Source organism: Bos mutus, chromosome 8 (genome assembly GCF_027580195.1).
Source record: "Bos mutus isolate GX-2022 chromosome 8, NWIPB_WYAK_1.1, whole genome shotgun sequence".
NCBI classification, from domain to species: Eukaryota; Metazoa; Chordata; class Mammalia; order Artiodactyla; family Bovidae; genus Bos; species Bos mutus.
Genome location: NC_091624.1, coordinates 217417 through 241089, shown reverse-complemented (window position 1 = coordinate 241089; position 23673 = coordinate 217417). Strand labels below are relative to the sequence as shown.

The following is a 23673-nucleotide window of genomic DNA, read 5'->3' as shown; positions in this document are numbered from 1 at the left end:
CCTCTGACGTGAGGCTGTTTCCAGGTGCAGCCAAGATCCATCTTTTCATCCATTTTAACATTTAATGAAAAGGCAAAAGCCACATCTTTGCTTTCTTTAAGAAGGACTTGCAAATAGTTTATTATAAAAGCTATGTAATCAAAGAGAAAGATATTAACATATGTATGTTATATCTTAAAAGTGTTTTTACCCATTTATCTACCTCCCCAAACTAATTGAGTGATTAGAATGTATATAAAACAAGTCAAGTCTAGTTCTAAAGAAAATAAAAATTGCAAATACTTTCCCATATTCTGTAATGCCATGGAGAGATGATAAGTTTCAGCCGCAACAACAAGCCCACAAATCTCAATTTCTTGCCACTATAAGAGTTATTCCCCCCTCATGCTCCAGGTCATGGCAGCTCCCCGCAGCCAGTGAAGGAGAGGGAAAGGGTGGGGAAACATGCTGCCCTGCTATCTGAGCAGCCGCTCCCGAGGACAGCGTTGCGCTGACGTGGGTGGGAACTCCTGCCCAGCTGCGCGACTCACCCAGCAGCCCTCCGCCTGCAGCTGTCCGTTCTGTTAGGAGCAAGGCTTCGTAAGAGAACAGAGGCCTGCCTAGTCGGGTGCAGTGTGCAGACAGGTGCAGTCTCGTCAGTTTTCCCCTCGTGTCCCTGTGTGCCCTGCTGACTCTTGCGGCTCAGCGCCTCCCTCCCTCGTCATGATCACTGCAAGTGGGGCTGGCTTCCATCACTTGTTCACTCTGGCTGCGGTTTTCAGTCTGTTCACTGCGTCAGTACTGTGTTGAAAACTTGGAAATGCCCCCACCATATACACTTTTTCTGGATCACTGTGGAATATCAAAAACAGTTACATGTCTTTAGCCTGCTACTGGTGGCTCTAGTGGTAAAGAACCCACCTGCCAATGCAGGAGACATAAGAATCGAGGGTTCGATCCCTGGGTCAGGAAGATCCCCTGGAGAAGGAAATGGCAACCCACTCCAGGGTTCTTGCCTGGAGAATCCCATGGACAGAGGAGCCTGGTGGGCTACAGTCCTTAGGGTCACAAAGAGTCGGATATGACTGAAGCAATGTAACACAACATTAGTCAAGTCACGACTAACAGCTACTTCTATAAAATGTACTTTAATGGCCCAAATAGCTACATAAATATGTTCGTTAGGAATTTTTCTAGGTTATATATTTTTCTAAGACCTTTTAAATCCAGATTGTTTAACCAAAGCACTGATAATAGGAAATGTTTAAAGTCACTAGTACATTGACATACTTTTAAATGGGTGTTTTAAGATTGCTTCCCTATTTAAAAATTATGTCTTCTGAGAATTTTTCTGTGTTCGTCTTTGTGCTTCATATCCACCGCTGAAAGTGAGAGCAGAGTACTGAGAATATCAGCCCTTCAGTATCTTAGTACCATCAGCGAAATGGGACAGTGTGATTTTAAATACATGACTGGGGAGACGAAGAGCAACTGCACGTTAGTTCCTAAAATTAAAGTTTAAGAATTGGCAACGATACACAAATGCATATGATAATAATTGAACATTTAGTGTGTAGCTACTCACCCAATCCCTATCCTGTGAATTGTGTGTGTGTTTGTGTGTATCCAAACATGCCCAGGGGAGGGGAGGCTGTCTATACTCTTGTTTGTGTAAAATGTAAGGATATATTTTTCACTTTTCTACACCTCTTCATACAAGACATGTTCATTGTGAGAGGTCACATTTTAAACAGAAGATAATGTATGGAGTAATTATTCATAATATACATTTTTTTTAATAGCTGGAGTCATGCATTTCCACTACTACATTAAATATTTAATTGTTCAATATTCAATTTATGCTGAGCAATCTTTGTTATGTAATATTTCATACATACAACATACAAAGGACTATTGAGAATAACAATTTACCTCCATGACTTACTATACACAGTACAAGTTTCCAGCAAGCGTCCTGTATAAGCCTTCCCCACACCCCACAGCAAGTATCATTATACTTGATTTTTATATATATTTATATAAACATTTACATGTGTGTGATGCCCTATATGTCTTTATGTAGCTTGCTTTTCCTCTCAATACTCATATTTTGCCATGCTGATACATGTAAACCTAGCTTATTTGAAGTTCTGTGTAGAATACAGTTTCAATACTATACCAAGCTAGGTATGTCCATCCTCCTCTTGAGCGGAATTTGTTTCCTGCTTTGAAAGTGTTTGGTTTTATGTGCTATTCTTACTATTTTGCTATTAAAAGCATTGCCTCAATGAACCTTCTTACACATGTAGAACTGGTTTCCTGGGTGCATGACAAGCTACCCAGAACTGGTTGGCTCACAGCAACAGGCAGGTCGTCTCCCACAGGGGAGGCCTCCTGTGTGGAGTCAGCGGCCGCACCTGGAGGGCCCCATGTCTCCAGAAGGCCCGCCTTCTCCCCAGCCCGCGGGCTCCAGGCTGGCGGCTGCACAGTGCAGCCTCCCCTCCTCTCCAGGTCTCACCCTTTCTGTCTGCTTAAGGATAGTCATCTTGCACTTAGGGACCACCTGGGGAGTCTGGAGGATTAACTTAGTTACACCTGCAAAGGCCCTTTTTCCAAGTGAGACCCCTTTCACAGGACCCGGCGGACATGAATTTGGGGCCACCGTCCCGCCCAGCCACCAGTGTCTCCGTGAGTGCATCCAGGTGTGGAATTGGTGGGTCATCTCTGCTGTCCTCAGAGAGCTCCCACAGCAGCTGCCCTTCCTCAGGACCTCACCAGCAGGCCACAGGCTTCCCTCCGTGCCCCTGCCCGGCCTGCATATGCGCACTGCAGGCCTTGGTCGTTGCTGTCCACCTAGAGGACGAGAAACGATCACGCATTATGGTCTGGCTTTGCACGTCCCTGGTTTCTTAGGAGTTTGATCCACTTTTCATGTATTTATTGGCCATGGTGGTCTCTTCTGCGGATTAGTAGTTGAATATTTTGCCTAATTTTCTATAGTAATTTCATATTTTTTGATATTAAAAGATCTTTATATATTCTTGATGTGGTACATATATACAGTGGAATATTACCCGGCCATAAAAAGGAATGAAATCATGTCATTTGCTACCACATAGATGGACCTGGAGATTCCCACACTGAGTGAAGTAAGTCAGACAAACACAAATACCATATGATACCACTTATATGTGGAATCTAAGAAAAAGGTACAAATGAATTTCTCTATAAAACAGAGTCACAGACGTAGGAAACAATCTTATGCTTACCAGAACTTAAAGGGTAGGGAGGGATGAATTGGGAGATTGGGATTGACATATACATTTGACTACGTATAAAATAGATGATAAGAACCTACTGTGTAGCACAGGAACTCTGATTAATATGCTGTAATAGCCTATATGGGAAAAGAGTGTTAAAAAAAAGTAGATAAATATGTGTGTAAGTGACTCTTCTGTACAGAAGAACCTAACACAATATTGTAAATCAACTATATTCCAATAAATTTTTTTTTAAAAAAGAAATTGAAGAAGCAAAATGTGCAGAACCAAAGATGGACTTAAAAAAGTCTACCTGAAGAACTCTAAATTTTAAATAACAAAAGAAAAAATACTAAGGATATGATAGAGATACAAAATTGAACAATTCAATGATTTGTAATTATAATAAATCAATTAACCATAAATTATATCAATCATAATACATGTAAATACATTTAAATGTATTAAAAAGTAAAATATCTTTATATATTATGGGTTCTAAATCTCTGTCATTTATACTTATGACAAATATATTCCAGTCTGTGGCTTATATTCTTATTTTTAAATGTATGTTGATATATAACTTTTTACATTTTAATGTAGTTGAATATATCTGTAGTTTCCCTTTATTTTGTGCCTTGTTTATACCATTCCTCCATCCTCAGATCATAAAGATACTCCCTATTCTTTTTATTCTAAAAGTACAAAGTTATGCTTTTAATATTTAGGCCTTCAGTTACACTGAATTTTTTGTATGATATGATGTCGTAATCTAATTTTATTTTGTTTTCCTTTGAATGACCCAGAGTTGTCCCAGAACAATTTATTAATCTACTGTGTCATCTCTGTCATATATTTTTAAACATGAGTATATATATTTATATGAATACTCCTTTCTTTTGTTGTGAATGTAGCACTGTTAATTAAGTGCTGTGGTTTATTCAATAAATTGTGTCATATATGTTTAAAATATTAGGTTCTAACTTCACATCCTATACAAACACGAAGTTTGAAGTACGTCAAATATTTAATGTAAAATGAAAGCTCTGAAAGAAAATCTGAAATAATACTCATGTAACTTTTTTCTTAAAGTAAGACTTTTAGTCACAATAATAGAAAGATGATAATGGTAGAAAGCCCAGAGAGATATTGCCACATAAATGAAAACAAATACTGAGAAACTATACATAAAAGTGTAAAAAACAAGAAGCTGAGATGGAAACTTGCGACATGAGATTTTAACATGAAAATTATAGAGAAATGAGTATAGGACCAGAAAGATAGGCAGAGAGCACCAACAGAAAATACGCAAAACAAAATGAGACGAGTGAGACGTTGGCTGGTGTTGGATAAACACAAGTTTGCCGTCCTGTTCTGACGTGCCCACCTCGCCTGTGCTGCTTCCCTGGTGACAGTACACGTCTCATGGTAACACTTGGTGGTTCTAAGGTTGGAGAGTGTTTTTAGAAGGCGACTTCATAATGGAAAAAAGCCTAAAAATTTTTTTAAGTCATTAATTCCAACTCCTAAGATTCTCTCAAGATAATTACTATCCAACAGTGGTATCAATAAAAACTAAAAATGAAATAATCGACTTGTTTAACAGTAGGAACCAACTGAAGCCATGCTAAATGCAGACAGCGGTACTGGTGCATCTCAGTGGTAGGGGTGTCTTTTTTCTTCAGTATTTGCATACCTATACTTTTTCTGTTATTTTTACAATGCACTTATGCCATAATTTGTTTTTTTTTTTTTTTTTAACTTTTCGTCTCAAAATTCATGGGCCTTTACACTATGAATTTGAAAAGTAATTCTCCCATAATTCTAATTCTTTTATGGTTTGACTTTTGGCATTTTGAATCATTGATAGATTTGGAGTTCATGTAGTGTGACACTGCGGATGATTTTTTCCCCCAAAGGATGACTATTGTGTAAGATAACTTTTCCACATTTATTTGAGATGCAGTATTCATCACATATTAAATTCCCTTATACATTTGGGCCAATTTTTGAATTTTCTATTTTGTAAAATTGATTTTTCTGTCCATATTTGTATCACCAGGAGGTAACTTATAGAGGCTTTATAATATGTTAGATGGAGGTTTTCACCTTCTTTTTCCCGGTTCACACATTTTCTTCTAGCCTTTCTTGCTTATTTTTCCAAATGAATTTGAAGACTACTTTATTTAGTAAAAAAAATACTTGTTAGACTTAAACGGAGAAAGCAATGGCACCCCACTCCAGTACTCTTGCCTGGAAAATCCCATGGACGGAGGAGCCTGGTAGGCTGCAGTCCATGGGGTCTCTAAGAGTCAGACAAGACTCAGCGACTTCACTTTCACTTTTCACTTTCATGCATTGGAGAAGGAAATGACAACCCACTCCAGTGTTCTTGCCTGGAGAATCCCAGGGACGGGGGAGTCTGGTGGCTGCCGTCTATGGGGTCACACACAGTCGGACACGACTGAAGCGACTTAGCAGCACCAACAGCAGTAGCAGCAGACTTAAAAGAGGATATGAATTTGATTTCATTTTTTAAAAAGTAGAAAAACTATTATAAGAAAATTGAAAAGACAAATGACAAAGAGGAAATCAATGTAACTTGTATTCTAGAAAAAAAGGTTAATTCCTTTAATATATAAATCAATAAGAAACAGAAATACCCTCCCTAAATAGACAAGAAATATTTTAAAAAAAGACTTGACAGAAATGGAAGGATATTAATATTACTCATCATAAAAAAACAAAAGTGCACTGAGAGCTTCAAAGGCAGAAGCTGGTGTTGGAATTGCCATTTGTGTAAACAGAAACTGGGGGAGGTGTTTAGAGCATCAGTTTTTACATTGAATGTCAGCAAATGGATCTAGGATTCCTGAGGGGAGGGAAATGAAGGCCAAGATTTCCCGCTTTTCTGCCTGGAAGCTGCATCGTGGGAGAGAACCCACCTTAGCCTGTGTTGCTTCCAAACTGTTGCTATTCAGTTGCTAAGTCCTTTTAAGATCCTTTAGATCGCCGTGATTTTAAATTTCTAAGATTTTTGAGAGTTTAAGGTTTCCCAATCTCAGAGTGAATTTAATTTATTAGGAAAATAGAGATGAAATGATTACCAAGTAAAGATTTTCAATTTATTTCTTTTGTCTGGTAGGATACAGTTTGTTAATGCTTAATTGTGTATGACAAAAATGAAATTACAACAAACTTCTAACTTCTATTTAGTAGATTTTTTCATTAAAATCACTTTTTTAATCTTTTAGTGAACAACCCTATACCTTCCAATTTGAAATCTGAAGCAAAAAAGGCTGCTAAAATTCTAAGAGAATTCACAGAAATAACTTCCAGAAATGGACCTGATAAGATCATCCCTGGTAGGTGAATAATATGAGTACTTTCCACTTCTGCATTTGCTCTGTTTCCCAAATTATCTTCTCAACCCTTGACTGCGCACAGGTCCTCAGACCACCTCTCTGCTCTGGGCCTGTTTTCCCCGCCCCGCCTGCTCTCCTGCCTGCCTTCCTGCTCCTTCCCCTTTTGTGAGTATTCCCTGTCCTTTGCCAGCGCCACTTCCCTCAAACTCACAGGTCCTTGTCCTCAGTTTCTGAGGGCTTTGCAAACTCACTAGCTAATCTCATAAATAAATTTTAAATTTGTGTTTTTTCTTTCTAGATAAGATAGTTATACCTTACAGTGGTTTAAGAAGACTAATCATTGATTTCCAGTACAACCAGAAATCTGTATTCCTGGGGTCCGAAACCTCAGTTCCTAAGCTCCCTAGACCTGCTGAATCAGACTCCGTGATTCTCCTGTAGTCATGCGGGCCACATCAGACCTGGTCCAGAGGCAAGCCTTTGGGACCACTGTCTGTTCATTACTACTACCCGTTGTTTCCAAAAGGTGTTTCAGAAAATACTTATCTGATGCTAAGAGACTCGTATGCAAACTAGCTTGGGAAGGCAAATTTCCCTCTTAGTGCAGGACTTTGATCCTTCATTAAAGAAAGGAGTTTAATTTCTTAAGCTAGATTTTCTGAAGTTATTTAACAGGTCTTTAAATGTTTTTAAAAATTACTAATTTGTTGTTATAATAATAATACTAATTGCTCTTATTTTGGCCTAGCCACTCCTCTCATCTTAAGAAAACAGGGCTTTTTAGAGCATTGATACTCAAAGAGCAGACTGGACAACATTCGGGCATCACCTGGGAGCTTGTTAGAAATGCAGGACCTCGGGCTCTTCTTAGACCTAAGGAATCATAATCCGCATTTTTCACAAGATCTCCAGTGAGGTACATGCATTTGAGAAGCACTGCATAGGACTCGAAGGAAATCCAACCAGAAAAATCTGAGTTTTCTTAGCTCTGTTCTGAAGCAGGAGGTAGAAGACATTTCTTGATATATATCAGCTACATATCAGGCTAGCCCAACTTACAGATAAAGTGTATTTCCTACCGTAAAAATATCTGGGTATGGATTATGTCTCAACGATTTTGTCCAGCAGAATTCTGTCTTGCCTTTTCTGCCTCCAGTTAAAGGTCACCCAACTCCCTTTCACTGGCTGTCACTCAGAAAATGAAAATCTATTTACATAGGAGCCTTAGGAAGAAGAGCTTGCTCCCAGGGTATACGGACTGCGAGTGGAGGGTGGGGGTGGGAGGCAGGAAGGCCCAGCCGCCAGGGGACCAAGCCTTGCCTGTCCATGGGACGCGGAGGGAGGGCCGCTACGTTTACTTTAAACCGGGAGCTCTGTTACAGAACAGGAGATGAAGTCTCAAAGCATTCTAAAACAGAATGCCCAGCCCTTTATGCCTCCTTGGCTGTGAGTTCACAGTTTTCTGGTGTAAGGGCTCTGAGATGTGAGACTGAATTTAGAGAGTAAATTTGCAATCGATCCATCCTTGTTACAAATGAAGAGCTAACTGGACAATTATTTAGCAATTGTTGGTAGTTTACTGTCCCTGAACTTGGGTGGATAAGATATTAAAAACACACCTGACATTTGAAATGTGTACATTAAAGAAATCTACTTTGGTTCTGTTTAATGTTTCTGAACAGAGGCGGAGCTCACTGTAAAAGCAGTGGGAACGCCTGTGCGGTGTTGAGGATGGCCTGCCAGTTGTGCTGTATAAACAAGGCTCCTGGCTGTAACGAAGCTGTCCGTCATCATCGCCTTGTTACACCCCTTAGAAATGGAGCTCAGGCACCTCAGCAGGCCGCCCTCTGAACAGCATTACTTCTGACCCTGGTTCAGGACCAGCAGCTGCAGACAGTCTGTGTGTCACCCTCCTGGTGCCTTTGGTTGAATCATCTCTGAGGGTCTATTGTTAATTTAAATTTTGAAATGGTATGCATAATTGTATTCGAAATTTAGTGTCTCCTAAGGACTGAAGGATACATACAAAGTCTTTTGTGTGTATTTGAGTACACTATTTGGTTTGACTTCTTCAAAATAATATATGACTAAAATGATGATAAACTACCTTAAAAGTAGTATTGGGTTCCAAGAATAATTTCAGTCTTAAGGCTTCCTTTGTTATTTGAAAGATGTACTATTGTGTAAATAAATCCACCAAATAGTGAGACACTGTGTTTAGTGGGACCTATGTTAATAACCTTGCTTTTATGGAAAGAACTTCCCTGAAATGTGAATAAACCAATATTTTGTAAATGGAATTATATTTTCAGTGCTTTGGTAGTTATGTGTTATTCAAATACTGATCAAATCATTTTGTAAAGTTAAAAGCCTTTTTTAAGTGGCAAAATCATTAAATTTTTCTGGTTTTGAATCCAGATTTTCATATTATTAGCAGGTGAGCTCAGTGATGTGGCTTTAAGCTCAAACACTCTGCCACACACACGGCGTATCAGTCACTGTTTAAGTTTCTCCTTAATACTCTGTAGATCTTAATTTCTTTGAATAAATTTGAAAATTATACATTACGTTCTAAATTGAAATCTCCAAATTATTTCCCCTGCTGCTAGACATCAGCACAATTCCAGGCTCTCATTTCTTGTGGCCATCGCAGAATTTCTGAGCACCTCTCCTGTCGGGTTAGGGCCACCAAAGGCTTCAGGCTCTCCTGGGGTGGATTGTCCTCAGTTACCGGGGGGCCCGGGTCCGGGAAGCACAGCTCCGTGCCCAGGTCTGACCCGTCGGGGTGCACCCTGCCCTCATCTTTTGCAGCGCACGTCATCGCCAAAGCCAAGGGCCTCGCGATCCTGTCGGTGATAAAGGCTGGCTTTCTGGTCACGGCGAGAGGAGGCAGCGGGATCGTGCTGGCGCGCCTTCCAGACGGAAGTAAGTCAGCGGCTCTTCACCGGGAGGAGCGGAGAGCCCCCCTCCACGCTTGTGTTCCGTTTCCGCTGTGAGCTGCGTCCCAGGGAGGGAGGCAGGCTTTGTGGCTCCACCGGCACCGCCTCCCTTGGGCGGCTCCCGGGGGGTTTTCTGTTAGCCGGCCAGCCCGGGAGCCTCTCAGAACACCAGAAGGTGCTCCCCCGCCTTTGCGTATTTTCTCGTCCTTCCGTGGAGCAAATACTAAACGTTGACATTATATTTCTCTTGTCAAATATGCATTCTTATTCCTCAGCTTCAGGGTACTGTTTTCTAATGTTTTATGGAAGCTGATAAGGTGAAAGACCATTTGTAAGCTTTTACCCCATTTTTCCTGTAGGAGACCTTAAAAACGGAAACATTTTAAAGAATATCCATCCCCAGGGCAGAATCATATCAAGATTAGTATAATTTGGCTTTACTTTCTGGTGTGAAATCTAATACCTGATTTTTCAGACATGACATCAAAATACATTTGCCTTGAATCTCAAGAACCAACATTTATCATATTTGAAATGTGTGTAGGTGTGTGTAGGGGCCGGAGAAGGCAATGGCACCCCACTCCAGTACTCTTGCCTGGAAAATCCCATGGATGGAGGAGCCTGGTAGGCTGCAGTCCATGGGGTCAATAAGAGTCGGACAAGACTCAGCGACTTCACTTTCACTTTTCCCTTTCATGCATTGGAGAAGGAAATGGCAACCCACTCCAGTGTTCTTGCCTGAAGAATCCCAGGGACGGGGGAGCCTGGTGGGCTGCCGTCTATGGGGTCGCACAGAGTGGGACACGACTGAAGCGACTTAGCAGCAGCAGCAATGTGTAGGGGCTTCCTTCGTGACTCAGTTGGTAAAGAATCTGCCTGCAGTGCAGGGGACCAGGGTTCAATTCCTGGGTTGGGAAGACCCCCTGGAGAAGGAAATGGCAACTCCAGTATTCTTGCCTGGAGAATCCCTCAGACAGAGAAACCTGGCAGGCTATAGTCCATGGGGCCGCAAGAATCAGACATGATTTAGTGACTAAACCACCACCAGGTGTGTCATAACCATCTAACAGCCTTATTACATGAATTTAACATTAGCTGTTCAGTTATATAATTGAACACATTTTTTTCTGTTAATGTGTTAATGTGTCAGGCTTCCCTTGTGGCTCAGCTGGTAAAGAATCCCCCTGCAGTGTGGGAGGCCTGGGTTTGATCCCTGGGTTGGGAAGATCCCCTGGAGAAGGGAAAGGTTACCCACTCTAGAATTCTGGCCTGGAGAATTCCATGGACTATATAGTCCACGGGGTCGCAAAGAGTTGGACACAACTGAGCGACTTTCACTTCACTTCTGTTCATAGCTCTTTTTAGTGTCAGTAATTTAATTTTCTGCTGAGAGAACATGGGCCATCCACTTGCAGTAGATAAATCTGGGCATTTGTGGGGTGCACAGCTCTGGAACATGTGTCAGTGGGACTTACTATCCCCTGTGAAGTGTCCCCACGGTAAATGAGAGTTTGCCTGCGAGTTTGTACTTCAGATTTCATAGCTCCAGACTTCCTATGAAACCAAAATGACAAAATTCTCTTTTTCTCAGGAGGACACGCGTTACCCAAATTTTCATAGGCAGATTCTCAGCAGTACAACCAGACAAGTAGGCACATTCAAATTGAGTCCACTGTTAGGCTCCAGGTTTGCAAGAACTCCCCCATCTTGCCCTGCAGGTCAGCGCTGTGGTGGACAGGTGCCTGTCAGAAAAGGGGAGGAGCTATCCACCCTGGGGCTCCTCTCAGAACCTCAGGGGGACCCACCAACTAGTTTAAGTACCCAAGTTTCTCTCTCCCATCTTCCCAATTAGCTGATGGTCACTCCGCAGAGAGTATTTCAAAAGCCAGCCAGTAAGGCAAGCATATCCCTGGATCCTGGCCAGGTGGGTGGTCTTTAAACAGGGACAGTCCCTAACAGAGGAAGTGGAAAACAACTTTGGGGTTACAAGACATTAATTTCTATAGTCAACCCCCCCCTAAGCCCAGACAGATGAGTTCTGGATGCATTCAGGCACCAGCCTGTCATCTGAGGTATCTGACAGCAAGGATGCTATGGAGCGTCTTCCTGAAGTGCTCCAGCAAGATCACCCCCATCCCCCCGGTTACTTTTCTCTAGACTTGTCTAACATAATTGTGTCTACATCAGGAAATATGCACAAATAGTCCTGAAATGTACCATATCATGGCAAATGGAGTTATTTTACTGAGCTTCCAAATGTCAGGTTATGTATCTTGTTAGAATTTTCTTAATCTTGAATTGATTATCTGTTTATTGTGCTTCTACTAGGCACAAAGGGTGTCAAAACCGGTTTTTGCCCTCAGAGACTTACAGTAGAAACAGTTTAGTATTATGTTACCCTTAGAAGTGATTATAACACTGTTTTGAATCCTTTTGCTCTCATATCTATGATAAAGTTCTAACTAAAGACTAGAATTCCAGTTCAATTATTTTGCAAAACATTATAAATAGTGATGAAACTATCAAATGCTATGTATAGTTAATCAGTGAGAATTCAGTAGTTTGGTATTATGCATATTTATAGGGAAAGATTGGAAAACATAGACTTGTAAGTCTATGAGGCTCATAATACATATCTAACACCTTTCAAACATTTTTAACTTAAAAATTATATATGTTTATTAAAGAACATTTAAAAACATAGGCAAAAATGCCAAAGTCTCATTATTTTAAAAATAAATACTGTTCATTCACATTTTAGCATTTTTCCTCTCTATATTTATATGCCAAGGAGTTTTATTGTTAGAGTAATTGCTTGTTTATTTCTATTAGAATGGTCTGCGCCTTCAGCCATCGGGATAGCTGGGCTTGGTGGCGGATTTGAACTAGGAATAGAGGTGAGTGAGTGCTGTGTGTATGTACAGTTGCCTTAGTCTCTAGAAGCAGCTGATACGTGAAAGATGAGGGGTTTGAGATTTCCTGCTGTTCTTGTTTTACCACCTGCCGCAATTGTTCCCCTTTATTTTCTTGAATCTCTGCCTAAAACTATGTAATGTTTATCATTTGTCTCTTTTTCTTTCCTTGGCTGCAGCGTTTCTTCCATTTACCATCTCATGTGTTCCCATCTTTAGCACATCTGAAGAGCAGTTATTCTCAGATCTGACAAAATTTAATTGGCAGCTTCTGGCTTCTGATTGCAGTCGTGGGTGCAAACAGCTTAACGTTATGTATCATCATTGTGGCAAAATCCAGTTTGTGTTACTACTAATGTTCAAATTACTTCAAATTTTTAAAGTACGAATTGTCTTTGTATTATTTCATTTTGTAACTTTGCTCTAATTATGGTTTCTGTCAAATGGACTAGAAATTACAGCAGTACACACGCCTTTTCAGAGGTCTCTCCGTCAGCAAGCATCTGCATGATGTTAACCTTTCATCTGTTGTTTTACTGCTAGTGATGGTAAATCACAGCTCCTAATGTTCCCGAATCCTTTTCTTCCCAAATTGCAGCCAGTGTCTTTCTAAGCTCTGCTTTTATGCATTTGTTCTTCTGCCCCTGGGCTTCCCAGGTGGTGCTGGTGAAGAGCCTGCCTCCAGTACTGGTTACACATAAGAGGCGCGGGCTCAGTCCCTGGGTCAGGAAGATCTCCTGAGAAGGGAATGACAGCCTGCTCCAGCGTTCTTGCCTGGAGAATCCCGTGGAGAGAGGACCTGGCAGGCTGCAGTCCATGGAGTCACAAAGTGTCGAACATGACTGAAGCGACTTAGAACCCACACACGAGGAATTATTTCCACTTCTGTTTTGTTTTTGTTTTTTCATTTTTATTTGACCTTTACTTGCTGCTGCATAAATCTGTATCATAAAAAGAGGAACATATTTTAGTTTTGCTATTACGACTGCTTTTTTGTTGTATATTCAATGAACCCAGGTCTCCAGCATTGCAGGCAGACGCTTTACCGTCTGAGCCATCAGGGAAGCCCTTTCAGTGAAGTCATAGCCTTCAGCAACGCGGTGCTCGTACGCAAAGTGTGTTTTCAGCATCTGTCGTGCACCCCTGCTCACACCTCCTGGCACTGTACCCGAATGTCCCTGTTGTCACTGCCCTCTGACCCCAGATTTTGGGGCTCCATCTCAAATAACATTTACTTATATTTGCTATCTTTGGGAAATTTGGGGCTTCCCTGGTGGCTCAGATGGTAAAGAATCTGCCTGTAATGCAGGAGACCTGGCTTCAATCCCTAGGTTGGGAAGATCCCCTGGAGAAGGGGATGGCTACCCACTCCAGTATTCTGGCCTGGAGAATTCCATCGACTATACAGAGGAACCAGAGATCAAATTGCCAACATCCACTGGATCATCAAAAAAAACAAGAGAGTTCCTAAAAAACATCTACTTCTGCTTTATTGATGACACCAAAGCCTTTGACTGTGTGCATCACAACAAACTGTGGAAAATTCTTAAAGAGATGGGAATACCAGACGACCTGACCTGCCTACTGGGAAATCTGTATGCAGGTCACGAAGCAACAGTTAGAGCTGGACATAGAACAATAGACTGGCTCCAAATCGGGAAATGAGTACATCAAAGCTGTATATTGTCATCCTGCTTATTTAACATATATGCAGAGTACATCATGCGAAATGCCAGGCTGGATGAAGCACAAACTGGAATCAAGATTGCCGAGAGAAATATCAGTAACCTCAGATATGCAGATGATACCACCGTTATGGAAGAAAGTGAAGAAGAACTAAAGAGCCTCTTGATGAAAGTGAAAGAGGAGAGTGAAAAAGTTGGCTTAAAACTCAACATTCAGAAAACAAAGATCATGGCATCTGGTCCCATCACTTAATGGCAAACAGACGGGGAAACAATGGAACCAGTGAGAGACTTTATTTTCTTGGGCTCCAAAATCACTACAGATGGTGACTGCAGCCATGAAATTAAAAGACGCTTGTTCCTTGGAAGAAAAGTTATGACCGAAAAGCAGAGACGTTGCTTTGCTGACAAAGGTTCATCTAGTCAAAGCTATGGTTTTTCCAGTCATCATGTATTGATGTGAGAGCTGGACTATAATGAAAGCTGAACACTGAAGAATTGATGCTTTTGAACTGTGGTGTTGAGACTCCCTTGGACTGCAAGGAGATCAAACCAGTCAATCCTAAAGGAAATCAGTCCTGAATATTCATTGGAAAGACTGATGCTGAAGCTGAAGTTCCAATACTTTGGCCACCTGATGGGAAGAGCTGACTCATTTGAAAAGACCCTGATGCTGGGAAAGACTGAGGGCAGGAGGAGAAGGGGACAACAGAGGAATGCGATGGTTGGATGGCATCACCGACTCGATGGACATGAGTTTGAGCAAGCTTCAGGAGTTGGTGATGGACAGGGAAGCCTTTTGTTCTGCAGTCCATGGGGTCACAAAGAGTTGGACACGACTGAGAGACTGAACTGTGGAAACTTTGAACACAGCTTACCCTTGTGTCTGTATAGAAATTAACTCTAGAATTCTATTTAAATACTGTACATGGAAAATACATACTAACTTTGAAAAATATCCACTTCAAGTAGAGATCAGACTGTCCTAGGAGTTTGTGCCTCTTGGATATGACCCGGCTTTGCCTCCCCAAGCACAGCTGTAAGGTTAGAGTCATCAGTCACTTTTCAGTGCTAAGTGAAAGCACTTCCTCAGTGCTAGGAAGAGGCCGAGCTGGTCCCCCAGGAAGCATCTCAGACCTGGACGGGAGTGTGTTTCCCTTCCGGGCACACCCCTGAAGCAGGATGAGTGAGGAAGCTGGTGGGTTGTTGGCCACGAGCCCACAGAGCTCCTGCTCCTGGATGCTCTTGTTAGCCCAGCTCTGGTCCCAGTGAAATGCAGCAGAGCCATGGCCAATGGTGCTGAAGATCCACACCCCAGAGTCTGCAGCCCCCTGGGCTTCCTGGTCCTCTCTCTGGTGTTCTTCTTCCACCAGACACTTGCTGTTAATGAGATGGAGTGCTTGACACACACTCCAGCCTGGAGAGTTTCTTGTCTGGCCCTTATCTGAATTGTGAGTCCTTCGTACCTATGTCCTTAGACTGACTAAGTATCAGCCACAAGTAGACACACAAAATAAGTCTGTTTCTTTAAAGCACTGGGGTTAGTGGTTCAGAGTATCAACTATTTGTTGAATACTTTAATTATCTGCCATTCTGTTTTAGAGTGGAATAGTTAGCAATAATGGTTAATAGTCTCATAAAACGCTCACATGTCTTCTTACAGAATCATTTCCACACCATGTCATGAAGGATGTCATTGTGTAGATAACTGAGTTACATGACCCCTCCACAGCCAGAGAGTGACAGGCTGGTTATTCAGAGGGAGGCCTCTAGCCCCAAACACAGTTATGAGTTGTCTGCAACCCTGGGTCCTGGTTCCCTCATGAGACATCTCGTCTGGCTGCCTTTCACAGGCAAGGAGAGGGAGGCTCAGAGACATCGAGCCCTGTGTGCTTGGTTCAAGGGCTGCTTCCGGTGCCCCATCTGGTCTTGCCTGTAACTGCCGACCCTGTAATACGCTGTGGATTTGAGGGCACATGCGAGGTAGGCAGGGTGCGTGAGGGTATTTCAGTACCGAGAGATGCTCAGCACCATGCAGAGGTGGTGTGTGGTTGTCTCTGATTGGTTTCCCTGGAGACAGAGCTTGAGACAAGACTCGGGGCACAGGTGATTTACTGAGCAAGTGTTCTTGGGGGTACTGTAAGGGGCCCAGGGAAGCAGACGGAGAAGGGGAAGCGTCTGGGCAAGGCTGTCATCCCTGGTAAACTCACCATGGTCTGATGACAGGGAGAGGAGGCGAGTCCTACAACAGAAGCGAACCCAGCTGGTGTCTGGGGATGGCGGCTGTCACCACCTGTCAGTGTGAACGTGGCTGAGTGCTGGGTGCAGGGCTGGAGGAGCCGGTGCTGCCCCTTCGTGTGACCAGACCCCTCTCCTGAGCCCTGGACCCCAGTGAGTTTCCGCCCTCCATGCTGCCTCCCACAGGTGGTGACCCCTTTCATACATGTGGAAATGTGGATTTGACCACCAGGAAGTCTAGATTTATCTCTGCTTTGGAATCTAGGCCAGGCTGAGGCTATGAAGTCCTTCATAGGACTGTCATGTTTTGACAGGATTTGTTGGCCTTTATTAGCTTGGACATTAGTTAAATATTCAGTCTGGCACTGGTCCACTTGAGACAACTGCTGAGAATTCCCAAGGTTGAAGAACTTACACAACCCACCAAACACAGCAACAACAAACAAAAGTTTTAAAAGTGGAGTCAGGAAAGACAATGCTAAGATCTAGTTTAAATGCTACTAATATTTTCTTTCCAGGACAATTATAGCAGAGGGCAAAGCTCTGAAAACCCCAATACTGCGGATTATCCCATTGTTTGTCGTTCACCAAACCCAGAATCCACACTGGGCCATGGAGTCTGATCAGCCTCGCCCCAGACTGTAATGCGAGAAAAATGGCTCAGTCTTTTCCAGGAGAATTTGGATGAACTCTTTTACTTTAATAATGAGAAAGGCTAGATCTAGGCTTAAGCTGAGAAGCTACTGTTAGAGATCAGAGTTCAGTGTCTAAGTCCCCTAAGGTTGCTGTGCAGGAGAGGATCTGTTGGTGTGAGGAGTGAGAGGCGCTGGGAGCCTCTCAAGTTTGGCTTGGATGTTGAGGCTGATGATGCCCCTGAGTGAGAGTGTGAAGCTTGTCACCCACAAGAGAAGGCTTTCCAGGGGAGTGGGGCAGACTCCCGAGCAGAATGGCTGGACAGATGGAAAAAAAGACCGTCTGAGCTTCTGCAGAGGGTGGAGGAGGTGGGGGCAGGTCTCACCAGAACCACAGGAGGAGCCCTGGGCTTTCTCACCAGGTTGCCTGGATGTGGGGCTTCATCAGGACCGCAGTGTCAGGGACTCAGGTCCTCGGTGGGTAAACGACTGAGGGCAGAGGGCAGGGTGTGTGGGGCAGGGGGTCGGGGAGCTGTGGCCAGTGGCTCCTGAGAACACTTTTCCCTAGCTTTTCCTGCATGATAGTGATTTTTTAAAATTCTTGTTTAAGAATTGGATTTAATTATAAAACTTTCATTTTATTTACAAGTTCATTGTATCTTAATTCAAACTTCTTAGGAAGCCCTTGTCAGATTCTCAGCTGTCGGTCTTATATGGCTTATGAGCGCCACTGCTCCGGTTTTCTTTCAGGAAACCTGTCCTGCTTTTCGTTCTAAGCTGTGGAAATAAGTGGAGAGCCATTGACACTGCTGCTGTTCTTCAAACTGTGGGGCTTTGGAGCGGGCTCTCTGTCTAACTGGTCGTGTCACCGAAGAACACAGGATTATCTTACTCTTATTCCAGGAGAACTGAATTGAGATTGGACATAAAGGATTAATTTATCTTCTTTATTGACTCAGAGTTGTGCCTTACTTTACTAAGGTGTACCAAGCAGAAGGAGACGTAATCACTAGAGCACCTACAATGTCATGACTGGAGACGTAGTTTGAAGTGTGCATACACTAAGCACTATGCAAAGTAGTTTCATGTATGTCATCTTAAAAAGTATGTACGATTTGGTGATACAATCATTGGCAAAATTGCTTAACTTTGCATGAGAAATGCTAAATAATTCTATATCATTAAACAACATGATCCTCAGAATTGTTCTTATATAAAGTAGAAATAACAATTGATATGAGTCAGTGGTATGTTTTGCATGGGTCAGTTAGCTGGCATATTTACTCTGTCCTTCAGACCTGAGTGTACTTTTTCATGAAGTGATTCAAATTAAACTGTATCAGGAATTCTACTAGGCCCTTCCAAGTGCAATCACATTTGATAATAATTGGATTCTTCTGTCAGATGAAGACATCTACTTGAAAAGTGTAAAGAACAATATAAATGAACTCATCTTTTAAGCATTAATTTACTTGGCCTTTGCATATTTTATTGAGATGTAGTGAATATGCCAGGCTTTACAAATTATTTTAATTCATCTTTCAAACAACTGTGTCTGTGCATGCACATATATACATGCAGAAGAGCCAACTCAGTGGAAATGACTCTGATGCTGGGAAAGACTGAAGGCAAAAGGAGAAGGGGGTGGCACAGGATGAGATGGTTAAACAGCATCACCGATTCAGTGGACATAAATTTGAGCAAACTCAGGGAGACAGACGGAGAAGGCAATGGCACCCCACTCCAGTACTTTTGCCTAGAAAATCCCATGGACGGAGGAGCCTGGTAGGCTGCAGTCCATGGGGTTGCGAAGAGTCAGACACGACTGAACAACTTCACTTTGACTTTTCACTTTCATGCATTGGAGAAGGAAATGGCAACCCACTCCAGTGTTCTCGCCTGGAGAATCCCAGGGACAGGGAAGCCTGGTGGGCTGCCGTCTGTGGGGTCGCACAGAGTCGGACACGACTGAAGCGACTTAGCAGCAGCAGCAGGGAGACGGTGGAGGACAGGGGAGCCTAGCATGCTGCAGTCCATGTGGTCGCCAAGAGTCGGACACAATTTAGTGGCTGAACAACAACAATGCACATGCCTATGTGAGTACTGCTGCTGCTGCAAGTCGCTTCAGTCGTGTCCGACTCTGTGCGACCCCATAGACGGAAGCCCACCACGCTCCTCCGTCCCTGGGATTCTCCAGGCAAGAACACTGGAGTGGGTTGCCATTTCCTTCTCCAATGCATGTACTTATAAATGTGGGAACTACTATTATACCCATTTTACAGAGAAGGAGACTGAGGCTCTGAACTGCTCAATTTGCCCAAGGTCATGCAATGTGCTGGAGAAGGAAATGGCAACCCACTCCAGTATTCCTGCCTGGAGAATTCCACGGACGAAGGAACCTGGCAGGCTACAGTCCAGGGGGTCGCAAAGAGTCGGACAAGTGAGCGACTAACACGCACACACACATACAGTGTGCAGGGGGCATAAGAGGAGTTATCACCCAGATGGTTTTCATTTTGAGCCCAGATATCCAGCTAAGCCCTCCTGCCTTCTGCTTTCTGGGCACTTGACCTGTTTTCTGGGCACGTAGCTCAGGGGGTGGGTCCTCTTGTGGACTTTAAGTATGAAAAGGCCAAAGGTACCCGCAACGGCCCTGGGACCCTGTCAGCCCTCCTGGCGGTCCTGCCCCAGAGTCTGAAGAATACACCCCCCGGGCGTGTTCTCCCTCCAGCTTCGCTTGTATTGTACTTGGAGACTAACGTGGTGATAGGCACAGCTAGTGGCAACAAGTCTTCCTCCTGACATCTTGCAGGTCTGTGCGGGGTGGGGTGGGGTCGTGGGTGGGATCCAGACCTCGGACCCCCGACCTTCCGGCCTGCTCCTCACTCCCATTCTCCGGCTCGGCCTTCGCCGAGTGTTTAGTTTGAGAAAGTCCTTTGACCTTTCACACCTACCTGAGTGTGAGCCGGTCACTAGGACAGCCCACCCGGCCTCACTCACCCACGAGGCTGTGGAGAAGCTGGAGCGGCCCCTGGGGCCCCCGGTGGGTGGCGGCCCCTCTCTTTACCTGGGGGAAGGGGGCTGCTTAAGTCCTCAGCTGAAAGTAAAGCGCGACTCTGTTTCTGTGCTCTTCCTTTGACCACACTGAAATTCTTGCTGCATTACATACTGCGTGTTTGAGTTGTAACAAACATATTTTAAATGATGTACAGGCGGGATTATTTTAAAATACATGGCTCTACTTTTCAGGTATCGGACTTGGTAATAATTTTGAACTATGACAGAGCAGTAGAAGCTTTTGCAAAAGGTGGTAACCTAACACTTGGCGGGAACCTCACAGTGGCCGTGGGGCCCTTGGGAAGGTGAGTGCTCGAAACCCTGTCTGAGCAGCTATGGACAGTAAAAACTTTAAAAACCATATTGTTTTGCATTAAGAGAAAATTGAATTAGAATGACAGAAATTTATGATTTACACATGTCCCAGGGGATTTTCCCAGGTGGAGCAGTGGTAGAGAATCCACCTGCCAATGCAGGAGACAGAGAGACAAGGATCCCTGAGTAAGGAAGGTCCCCTGAAGGAGGAAGTGGCCTCCCATTCCAGTATTCTTGCCTGGGAATCCCGTGGACAGAGGAGACTGGCGGGCTACAGTCCATGGGATCCAAAGAGTCGGACATGACTAAGCACACACACATGCAGAGAGGGTTTGAGGTTGCTTACAAATAAGAAACTTACAAAGCACAGCCAGTGTAATAAAATGAGAAAATCTGAAACTAACACATGTAAAAAGAAACTCAATTTTCAGCAATGCAGGATTAACATAAAATTTATATATATGCTTTGAAGGAGCCAGGTCAAGTCAGTTTTAATTAACTGAGAAAGAGTAGCATTGATCAGGAAAAAAAAAAAGCATTTTTCCAAACTACATTGTGAAAAACTGAAGTGGAAGTGTTTTACTGAGTGATGTTTACAATACTGTGGTTTTCCCTTCTCTATTAATGAATAACTAATCTTGAGTTAATCGAGCAATTAAATATTTTAAACTCAGACTGTTTGTAGAAGTCAGTAAAATCATTTAAAAATGTTTCTGAGTTCTATGAAAATACTCACAGTAAAAAGAACCACAGTCTTTTACTCTTGAGATGCACTTCCCTGTTTTGGTAAAAGAAGACAAAGTTGGAAAATCTCAGCTCAACATGTGTTCTTCCCGTGTATCACCTTGTCCTTCAACCATCTTGCCTACTATGTCGTGCTGTGAACTGTCCTTTCCTCTGAAGCACCTTCAACACACCTAGCTTAGGCCAGCAGGAAGTGAAATATATAAACATAAAGTAGGCATAGGGCGAGAAGTAGGTTAGGGCGAGACCCTTCTTTTGGGTTGGAAGTTAGTGCCCGTCAGACAGCCACATTTAGGTGAAGATGCTCACAGTTCTGGGATGCTGTTTTGCAGGAATTTAGAAGGAAATGTCTCCCTAAGAAGCTCAGCTGCCGTCTTTACTTACTGCAAGTCAAGAGGCCTCTTCGCCGGCATATCTTTAGAAGGCAGCTGTTTGATTGAGAGGAAGGAAACTAACCGAAAGTAAGTCTAAGGCAAATAATTTTAATTGATCTGAAGAAAATGAGGCTTTGCAGATTCATATGGTTCTTAGGAGTGTACAGAGCACCTTCGTACGGCAAGTCTGCTGGCACCGAGTTTCCAACAGCACCTGCTCACTTTGCGTCTCTGTGTCACGTTTTGGTAATTCCTACAGGATTTCAAGCTTTTTCATTAGCACATCAGCTCCGGTGGTCTGCGATCTGTGACCTTGGATGTTGCGGTTGTGGTTGTTTGGGACATCAGGCGCTGCGCCCTGTCAGGGGAGAACCTAGTCAGTCAGCCTGTCTGTGTTCTGACCGCCCCTCCCTGAGGCTCTGTCCCTCTTCTCAGGCCTCCCGGTTCCCTTAGATACAATACATTGAAATTAACAAGGACCGCCAAGTGTTCAAGTGAAGAGCTGCACATCTCTTAGTTTAAACCAAGAGCTGAAAACGCCCGAGCTTAATGAGGAAGGCACGTCAAAGCTGAGACAGGCCGAGAGCTAGGCCTCTGGTGCCGAATAGTCAGCCAAGCTGTGACTGCAAAGGAGAAGTTCCCGAAGGAAGTGACAGGTGCCACACCAGTGAAAGCATGAGCGATAGGAAAGCAGACAGCCTTATCACCGATACAGACAGTTTTAATGATTTGGGTTGAAGATCCAAAGCAAGCACAACATTGCCTTCAGCCAAAGCATCATCCAGAGCAAGGCCCTAAGTCTCTTCAACTCTGTGAAGGTGGTGAGAGGCGTGGGAGCTGCAGAAGAAAAGTGTGAAGCTGGCAGAGGCTGGTTCATGAGGTAGAAGGAAAGAAGCCGTCCTCATAACGTATTAGGTTGGTGTGAAAGTAATAGCAGTTTTACATTGTTGAACTTTGTCATTTGATATTGGAATCCATTCTTAAATAAATATGGTTATGTTATACTTAATTTTAATGCTCATTTCTCCCTTTATGTTTTTTGCTAATGACTTATTACTTGCTGTTTATTTTATATTTATTTTAGATAAGGGAAATGATGTTTAGACACAAAGCAAATTCGAGTGATATTTTTATTCGAGTTCAAAATGGGTCGTGAAGTAGCAGAGACCACTTGCAGTACCAACAGTGCGCTTGGTCCAGGAACTGCTAATGAACCTGCAGTGCAGTGGTGGTTCAGGAAGTTTTGCAGGGAGACGAGAGCTTTGAAGGTGAGGAGCGTAGTCTTGGGCCATCAGAAGTTGACAACAATCAATTGGGAGCCATCAATGAATCTAATCCTTTTACAACTACATGACAAATTGCCAAAGAATTCAATGTCGACCATTCTACAGTCATTCTGCATTTGAAGCAAATTGGAAAGGTGAAAAAGCTCAATAAGTGGGTGCTTCATGCTGCTGCTGCTGCTGCTAAGTCGCTTCAGTCGTGTCCCACTCTGTGCGACCCCATAGATGGCAGCCCACCAGGCTCTACCGTCCCTGGGATTCTCCAGGTGAGAACACTGGAGTGGGTTGCCATTTCCTTCTCCAGTGTGTGAAAGTGAAGTCACTCGGTCGTGTCCAACTCTTCTTGACCCCATGGACTGCAGCCTACTAGGCTCCTCCGTCCATGGGATTTTCCAGGCAAGAGTACTGGAGTGGGGTGCCATTGCCTTCTCCAGGGTGCTTCATGAGCTGACCAAAAATCAGAAGAATCGTTTTGAAGTGTAGTCTTCTCTTATTCTAAACAACAGTAGTGAACCATTTCTTGATTGGATTGTGACATGTGATGAAAGGAGGATTTTATTCAACAACTGGTGATGACCAGCTCAGTTGTTGGACTGAGAAGAAGCTCCAAAGCACTTCCCAAAGCCAAACTTGCACCAAAAAAGATCATGGCCACTGCTTGGTGGTCTGCTGCTGATCTTATCCACTACAGCTTTCTGAATCCTGGCAAAACCATTACCTCTGAGAAGTATGCTCAGCAAATTGAAGAGATGCTTCAAAACCTGCAGTACCTGCAGCTGCCATTGGTCATCAGAATGAGCCAAATTCTTCTGCGTGATAACGCCTGCCACCTGTCACACAACTGCCGCTTCAGAAGGTGAACAAATAGGGCCACAGAGTTTTGCTTCATC

The 23673-nt window shown here is 43.3% G+C and overlaps 1 protein-coding gene across 2 annotated transcripts in view; it reads left to right on the top strand.

Moving 5' to 3' along the window:
• SH3YL1 (SH3 and SYLF domain containing 1) overlaps positions 1-23673 on the top strand; it is a 61703-nt gene that overhangs the window by 14048 nt on the left and 23982 nt on the right. For both annotated transcript variants that reach the window (XM_070374956.1, XM_005886713.2), the window contains exons 2-6: positions 6494-6604; positions 9416-9529; positions 12376-12440; positions 20260-20372; positions 21459-21587. In XM_070374956.1, the coding sequence (XP_070231057.1) occupies positions 6494-6604; positions 9416-9529; positions 12376-12440; positions 20260-20372; positions 21459-21587 (532 nt within the window). The remainder of the gene's footprint in view (positions 1-6493; positions 6605-9415; positions 9530-12375; positions 12441-20259; positions 20373-21458; positions 21588-23673) is intronic.